The sequence below is a fragment of the Vicia villosa genome, linkage group LG1 (assembly GCF_029867415.1).
Source record: "Vicia villosa cultivar HV-30 ecotype Madison, WI linkage group LG1, Vvil1.0, whole genome shotgun sequence".
NCBI lineage: Eukaryota > Viridiplantae > Streptophyta > Magnoliopsida > Fabales > Fabaceae > Vicia > Vicia villosa.
Genome location: NC_081180.1, coordinates 161,219,381 through 161,228,544, shown reverse-complemented (window position 1 = coordinate 161,228,544; position 9,164 = coordinate 161,219,381). Strand labels below are relative to the sequence as shown.

The 9,164-nt window shown below is 36.3% G+C and overlaps 1 protein-coding gene across 1 annotated transcript; it reads right to left on the bottom strand.

Moving 5' to 3' along the window:
- Positions 1-212: 212 nt before the first annotated feature.
- Positions 213-3,116, bottom strand: LOC131658462 (uncharacterized). The gene is made up of 5 exons (XM_058927755.1): positions 2,685-3,116; positions 1,959-2,636; positions 1,770-1,860; positions 732-835; positions 213-410 (listed from the first exon to the last, which is right to left on the bottom strand). The coding sequence occupies exons 1-5, from the start codon at positions 3,114-3,116 to the stop codon at positions 213-215; spliced, it is 1,503 nt and encodes a 500-aa protein (XP_058783738.1).
- Positions 3,117-9,164: the final 6,048 nt, after the last annotated feature.

The following is a 9,164-nucleotide window of genomic DNA, read 5'->3' as shown; positions in this document are numbered from 1 at the left end:
ACAAAGTCCATCGAAATGCTATCCCATTTCCATTCTGGAACTTCTAACGGTTGCATCAATCCTGCATGCTTCTAATGTTCGATCTTTGACTTCTGACAAGTCAAACAGGCATACACAAACTGCGCCACATCATGTTTCATACCAGGCCACCAAAACAAACCCTTCAAGTCTTGATACATCTTTGTAGCTCCAGGATGAATACTCAAATTGCTTCAATGATTCTCTTCAAGAATCACTTTCTTAATCTCTTCATCATCAGGAATGCAAATACGATCTCGGAATTTCAACACACCACGTGCATCTAACTTGAAATCATCATTCTCAAGTCGATCGGTTCCTATCATCAAATCCACCAACTTCACATCTAGCTTCTGAGCTTCTCTAATGTTGTCAAGAAAGTCATTGTTAATCTTTAACATTTCCAACATAATACAATGCGGTGTCACTTCGCAAACCAAACTCAAGTCTCAAAATTGCTCAATCAACTCTAACTCTTTAACTATCATAGTTGACATATGCAAAGTCTTTTAGCTTAAAGCATCGGCCACAACATTAGCTTTTCCGGGATGATAATTCAAACCGAAATCATAATCCTTCAACAACTCAAGCCACCTTCGCTGCCTCATATTCAACTCTTTTTGATCAAAAAGGTACTTCAAACTCTTATGGTCGCTAAACACTTCAAATCTAGAACCATAAAGATAATGTCTCCAAATTTTCAACACAAAAACCACTGCAGCCAACTCTAGATCATGCGTAGGATAATTCTTTTCATGAGTCCTCAACTTTCTAGACGCATAAGCAACCACTTTACCATTATGAATAAGCACACCACCTAACCCCATCAAGCAAGCATCACAATACACAACAAAAGGCTCTCCTAAATTAGGCAAAGTCAAAACCGGATCCGACGTCAACCTATTCTTTAACTCATTGAAACTTTATTCACATTGAACATCCCTTACAAAAGCCTTCCCTTTGCAATTTAACCTTGTCAACGGAAGTTCCAACTTAGAAAATCCTTCGATAAACCGTCTATAGCAACCGGCTAAACATAAAAAAGCTTCTAATCTCAGTAGATGACTTCGGGGTCTCCCATTGTAACACATCATCAACTTTAGAAGGATCCACGACAATGCCACTACCAGAAATGACATGGCCAAGGAAACTAACTTCATGCAACCAGAATTCACACTTAAACAACTTGGCATACAACTGCTTCTCTTTCAGAACTTGCAACACAATTCTCAGATGCTCTTCATGTTCTTCTTCAGATTTAGAGTAAATCAAAATGTCATCAATGAATACCACCACAAACCGATCCAAGTATGTATAAAAAATACGATTCATGTACTCCATGAATACTCCCAGCACATTAGTAACACCGAAGGGCATCACTGAATACTCGTAGTGTCCATACCGAGTCTTGAACGTGGTCTTCTGAATATCATCTTCTTTTACTCTAATCTAGTGATATCCGAGCCTCAAATCAATTTTAGAAAACACACTAGCACCCACCAACTGATCCATCAAGTCATCAATTCTTGGAAGCGGATACATGTTCTTTATCGTCACTTTATTCAACTGCCGATAATCGACACAAAGTCTCATACTTCCATCTTTCGTCTTCACTAGCAACACGGGTGCTCCCCATGGCGATACACTTGGTCTTACAAACTTTTTCTCAAGCAATTCTTATAATTACTTCTTCAATTCAGATAACTCAGATGCCGACATCCTGTACGGTGCCATAGAAATAGGTCTAGTACCAAGTACAAGATCGATCACAAACTCAACTTCTCTTTCTGTAGGTACATCAGGAACCTCATCGGGAAACACTTCAGGAACTTCTCGCACCACCTTTAACTCATCAATTCAGACTTGATTCTCAAAAGACAAGGACGCCATCAATGAGAACATTTGTGCTTCGTCTTGCATCAATCGCCTAAATTGCTTACCAGCCAACAAACCAACTTCTTCTTCAAGAGAGAAGAAAATCTCACCGTGTTGTTAAAACAGTTAATATGAACATAGTTGCGTTTCAACCAATTCATATCCAAAACCACATCCATGCCAAGAAGCGATAAATACACAAAGTCAACAATAAAGTCTTTATCAAAGATTGACAAAGGACAATTCAAACACACTAGAGAAGTAGTCACCATTTCCGTAGCGGGAAGTTCGACAACCATTTCTCCATTCATAGAAGACAAAATAAGACCCAATATTTTCACACAATCAGCAGCAATAAAACAATGAGTGGCACCGGTATCAATAATAGGAATTAAAGGAATACAATTAATGAAACAAGTACCTTTAACAAGACCGTCCTTGCTAGATGTCTGATTTCCTGACAAAGCGAACACCTTACCACCTACAACCGCCTTCTTTGGTTTCTGACACTGGCTATCAATATGCCCCTTCGCACCACAGTTAAAGCAAACAACATCCTTATGCTTACAATCAGAAGACATGTGTCCCGTCTTACCACAACGGTAACACCTATTCATATCAGCAGTACAAACATTGCTCTTATGATCAGGTTGACCATACTTGAAGCATACAATCCTAGCAGGAGCGTCTCCCCCACTAGTCTTATGACCATGAGTAACTCTTTGCTTCCCTTTACCAGCATCCTATGGTTTCCCACGACTTTGTTGATTCTTGCCCCTTCTATCACTAACCATCTTGTGATGAGCATTACTATCCTCCTCAAAGATCCTACAACTGTCAACCAAGTCAGAAAACACACGAATCTTTTGGTACCCAACAACTTTCTTGATCTCCGAGCGCAAACCATTCTGAAACTTTATGCACTTATAAAATTCAGCACCTTCGCCATCAAAGTGAGGATAGAACTTAATCAACTCAGTGAACTTGGCAGCATACTCAGTCACGGACTTGTTCCCTTGCGTCAACTCTAGGAATTCTATCCCTTTCTTACCCCGAACATCTTCAGGATAGTACTTTCTCAAAAATTCCCTGCGAAACACATTCCAAGTGACTTCCTCACCTGAAGCCTCCAACCTAGCAAGCGTCTCCAACGACCAATAATCAACTTCCTTAGCCAGCATATGAGTGCCATATCTAACCTTCTGTGCAGGAGTGCAATCCATAACACGAAAGATTCACTCGATCTCCTTCAACCAATCAAGAGCACCATCAACGCCATGCATGCCCTTGAACACCGACAAATTCTCTCTTTTAAAAGTCGCCAAACTACGAGATCCAGTATTCTCGTCAGCATTCGGTTGGTTCTGCATAGCCTGAGCCATCGCTTCCAAAGAAGCAACTATCGCAACATCATTCCTCCCAGCCATAGCGTCACTACAACATAAAAACAATCAGCACAATCAACAATTCACGATTGTTAGACTACACTACGACTCGACACTTGGTCGGACAAGACCGACCTGCTCTGATACCACTAATGTAACACCCCAAATCTACCCGTGGAATTTAAATAAAATCAGAGTATAAACATTCACAAACAAAACAATTGAGGTATCACATATTCATTCTCAAAGACAAATCACCCCGTCGCATAAAGCGGATACATAGCATTCACAAAGTACGGAAGAACCGACAACATCAAATAATAGTCTTTAACATAAAACAACTTCCATAGAAGTGAAACGAAAACTCAACAATTAGTTCAAAGGTTCATAACATCATAATTCAACAATTAACACAATTAAAGTGACAATCTCCAAAAGACGACTCAAGTATTTGCCAAAACACAATAAATCAAAAGCAAGTAAATTAACGCGTTTGTCCTCCGGAGTGCTACGTATTAGAGCGACAACGACTCAAGACCAACTCGGCTAACCTCCAACCAAAAGAATAAAAAAAATCCATGTCAAAATCTAGGTCCAAGGGTTTTGATAATTCGAAGTTAAAATGTTTCACTTGTTATAAAAGCACTCACTTCAAGAAAGATAGTCTTGAAGGGGGAACAAAGGTTATTCTATTTAAAAGTATCATTTAACAAGGACTGTTATGAGAGTGTTTGTGCCCTAATGGTGATGATTTTTGAGACAAAAAAGAGTTATGTCCAAGGAAAGAATGCTTCAAAACTTTCTGTTGAAAGAATGCTTCAAAGATTGAGGTGGAGGTTCCAACTAGCATGACCAAAGATGATGAGGATGATGATGCTCCTACTTGTAGTTCAAGTGAGAGGTCACCTATAGTGGCTTCAAATTATCAATTAGAACATGATAGGGTAAGGAGAGAGATTGTATCATCTTAGAGGAATAATTTTCTGATCTTATTTTTATGATAGGCTTTATTTCGGTTGTTATAATTTTGAGAGTTTAATGGTTATTTTTTTAATTGTTACAGTGTGTAAGAAGAACATGTATTTTTCAACGTGTTGTAGAGACATACCCTATTCTCTCTAATCCGCAGGTAACACCAAATCCGCAGGTAATTGAAAAAAATTTTAAAAAATAGGAGGCGACATCCCACATGGCGCCTACGTGGAAAAAAAACTCAAACATGGTTAGAGCATCTCCAATGGTGCAACTTACATTTGAGTTCTTTATGGGACCCACTAAGCCACATCATATTAAAAGAATTTATTTAATTTTAACTTTAATAAAAATCTGATATGGGTCCCACAACTTTACCTCATAACTTGATTTGATTGGGTACTACAATCTTTTAGTTGTTGCATTGCAATGCAACTCTATTATGACATGGCAAATTTTTTAAATATTTAATTATTAAATTAATGGTACAGATGGAAAACTCAATAGAAAAAACTACCATAAGAGATAGTCTTAGTGGGGTAATTTTTTTAAAATATTGGTTTGTTTGATTTTTTTTTAAAACCTGGTTATTAAAATTTTTTTATCCAATTATTTCGGTAATTCTTTGCCCAAAAATTATTTTGTACTTAGATTAGTCATTTTGTAACCGAGGAGTAAAAATATCAAAATAAGTAAAGTATTTATTTCAATAAACTTTCCTTCCGTATAGTCAAAACCATGTTATAAACTCTTCTAATACATCAACAAATCTAAAACGTGCTTAGAACTAGTGTGTGTGTGTATATATATATATATATATATATATATATATATATATATATATATATATATATATATATATATATATATATATATATATATATATATATATATATATATAACAATTGAGAGAATCCCCGTTTCAAACTAAGTTGGTGTGACGTTTGTATCACCCCTATAAAATAGTACAAAGTTAGATATTTGATTAATCATTTTAGTACTGATAATATGAAGTTTGTTAATGAAGAAAAGCTTGTGGTTTAAGTATTGTTTGGTCCCCATAGTTTCTCCCAAATCTCACTTGTCTATGCCTCCCTTTCAAAAGAAAGTGACTAAGCCTCTCAATCGCTTTCTTCTTGTACAATTCAGCGACAAAAATGGATCAAGCTGTTTTTCTTATATGTTTCATTTTTTAAATACAGAAATAAATAGGGCCGCTAATGTGTAATTTCAACTATTTGTTTGTATATCAATTGTGATTAAAGGTCTTATATTGGATGAAAATGTAGATATTGAGCAACACACAAATGAAAAGACTCGCGTATAAAATAAATTAAAGTTTTTAGTTATGGTTTATTGTTCAATATTTATATAGTTACTCTTACTCTTCTTTGATGTAAGTGGTATTGATCACTTGACTCTTCATGATGCAGGGGGTATCGAGAGCTTTGTTTGATTCCGATTAAGAAATGTGGTTCTGATACAATTATGATATTCAATTTATTGGGAATCAAGTGAATTTAAAATCAAAATAATTTAACACCTCATGTATACTCGTGTTTCCATTTCCGTGGATCCGAATCAGAGCTCTAGATATCAATTGTTGGAGTACAAAGTTGAAGATGGAGATGAAAAAGATGATGATGGAAGAGAGGGAGAAAAGAGAGAAACTGTAACTAACTTTTACTCGATAAAAATAGTTGCAGTGAATGATTCTACTCTATACCATTACAAAATAAAAATGCAATATATACCAAACTCATATTGGGGCAACTTGCTAAAGCCCAACAAAAAACATGTCTATCATTATTAATTGGAGTCTGATCCGCTGTCGCGCACGGATCAAAACGAGTTATTTTGAATAAAACTGTAGATAGCGACAAGTGACTCGAATATCGTCTCAAGGATTCTTGTGTCGTTACTCACTAATATAAATGAAATTGGGGGTTTATGGTTTTAGAATAAATTTATAAAGCAGAGTAAAATAAGTGATTATCAAAATAAGCTAAACGGCTAATCCTACTGATTCGGGTTCCGACTTATCATCGGTTATAATAACACCAATCCCTAAACGGCTTCGATCCTATTCGATTATGAGATTAATCAGACAAGCGCTTATCAAAATCATACGAGTTATGTTCCTGTTTACCGAATTAAGCAAACGGTTTAGAATATGACGAGTTAACGAATTAAGCAAACGATAACACGCAATTAAATTTAGGAACATGCATACAATCGAATTTAATCAATTCTATCCTATGAACAACAATCGAATTAAGCAAACAATTGTAATCAAATTAAGCAAATGATTTCATAGAAAAGAATTGAATAGAAATCGAATTTAAATTAGTATTAGAATAACCTCAAAGCAATGGAACCCATAAGCAGCAGGATTTGCCTTCGGGAATTAGTTCTTCATTCTAATCATGAAACCAAAAGTGAAATTTGTGGCAAAAAAGGTCTCTCGTATTCTAGCGGCTGCCAACCCTTATAAAACAAAATAAGGTTTTCTTCTCTACTAACTCAAACTGGGTCAAAAACATAACCCAAGCCCATAAACTAATGATCCAAAACTAAATAAAACTAATGCTGCAGCTTCAAACAAAATTCTGGAAAATATGCGCCCCAAATCTGACTTTGACTCCAACACGAAAGTTGTATCTCTTTCTCTTAGCTTTCCGGCGATTATTAGAACGCCTCAATCGGATTCCCGGAGCTCCACTTATGCTTATTTTAGTGCGGACTGCTAATGCTGAAAATTAAGTGCGAAAATCAAATAAAGGCAAAAATAAACTAAATTATAAAAACATAATAAAATAGAAAAATAAACAAACCAAACCATAGAAATGCCTAAGTACAAACATAAAGGAATGTGCATCAAAATGCACTGATCAAATTCCCCCACACTTGAACTTTTGCACTCCGAGCAAAATGAAAAACAAAACAAAGAAAGCACAAATACATCAACAGTTACTCATCCTAGGCTACAAATCTTCTTCGTGTAAGTTTGCATCGACAGGTACTAATCTTGCACACTAAGGACATCGTAAGAACATTAACCACAGATATGCAGACATAAGCCTCCTAAATACACAAACCAATTCAAATCATATTATTATACAATAGCCTAACTTACTCATCCTTTTTGCTCTTTTTCATTCAGGTGCAATCACATTAAGCCCGTTATCTCCACACACTTATAGCAGGACGACCGGTTAGTGACTCTGATCCTTTTGCACGGGGTTCCGGTACTTACGTGGCATAACCCTTTGCTTACTCAGATGTAGTTGCGGGGGATCAGACCGTAATCCTCCCTACCAAGTTCAGCACCAGAAACCGCTGAACCAACTAACAAAGAGTTTTGAAATCTTTTTTTTTTAAGGTTCCACAACCGTTGGGTTAAGTGACCGGGTGAGGGTCACCAAACTTAGAAGGTGTATTATCTTTTTCTTTTCTCTTCGGAACATTCACTTATATTCATCGGCTTCCTGCGTAAAGTGTGTGAGAGATGGTGCCGACTGCTGAAATAAACTACTCAAGAGCTGTCAGAGAATGAGAATTTAAGGCTAAAACATAATAAAAAATTCAAATCGATTTCCATATGCAGGAGACTTACGGTGTTAGAACGATACCGATCTTGTGAATTTTTCCCACGTCTCCGCAAACTCGACTCAAATCAGTCTATAGCCTAAAGCTTTCAAGAAGATGCATTTTTTTATTGGTTGAAATTAAAACAAAAACAAAAAAAATGAAAGAAAACAAAACAAATAAATGATTCTCTCCCCCACACTTAAGACATACATTGTCCTCAATGAAAGAACATTAATATAAAATAAGAGTGAGAGAAAGGAAAGAACACACCCGAGTAGTCAAGGAGGATAAGTGATCACATAAGCTCCCTTTCCCAAAGAGAGGTCTTCTATATTCTCTTCTTCTAAATTGGAGCTCTCATGGAGTAGCTTTCGGTAATGCTCATCATCCTTAAAAAGTGGTTTAGCTCCTTTGCCTTTTATTCCAGGATCAAAGAATGTTCTTCTAAAAGTAAAAGTGTCAAATGGGCACGTGAAGATGCTCTCATCTTTCACAACATCAAGGAACCAAAGGTTATGGGGCTGCCTCACTACTTTTGTTGCATCTTCAAGTGAGATCCTATGCACACACATGGACAAACTAATATCATAAATGTCATCCAAGGTCCATCCAATTCCTTTGTTATGCTTCTTCAAAACCTGCAAAAACTTAATTTCTTGATCAAAATAAAGTTTAGAAGAAATTATAACCGGAAGTTTTTCATTCATCTCTAAATAAGCATATTTAAGATTTTCAGGAATTGGTTTCAGCTCTTGGGAAGGTGGTTGTTCAATGGATGGTTTGTTCCGGGCAGCCGGGGTGTCGAGAGCTTCATCTACATGAACAACTTCATTTGCAACCTCATCTGCAGTAAGAATATCATTTTGCAAGGCAAGCTCAATTTCAGCACAAACAGAGCAAATATTAGTGTCAGTACAAACATCACAAGAGTAAACATCATCAAAACCAGACAATGATGGAAAATCATCTGCAAACAAATCAGTAAAAGTATTATCAACAGTTTCAGAAGGCAACTCTATTTGAAAAATAGAATGCTCTTCCAAGGATTGTTGGTTTGATCCTTGAGCTTGCTGCATGACATTCACCAAATTGGCAAGTTGTCCAATTTGTGTTTGCAAAGTCTGAAGAGTAGAATCTATTTGTTGTTGATACTGAAGATTATTTGCAGCCATTTCTTTGACAATATCCTCTAGTGAAGGTTCGGAAGGTGCACAACACATAACCTCAAATTCATATAGATGCTTATGCGGATCCTCACCTGCAAAACCATTAAACCTAGGCAATAGATGTATTAAACCAGATTTTGATTCAAAAGATACATCA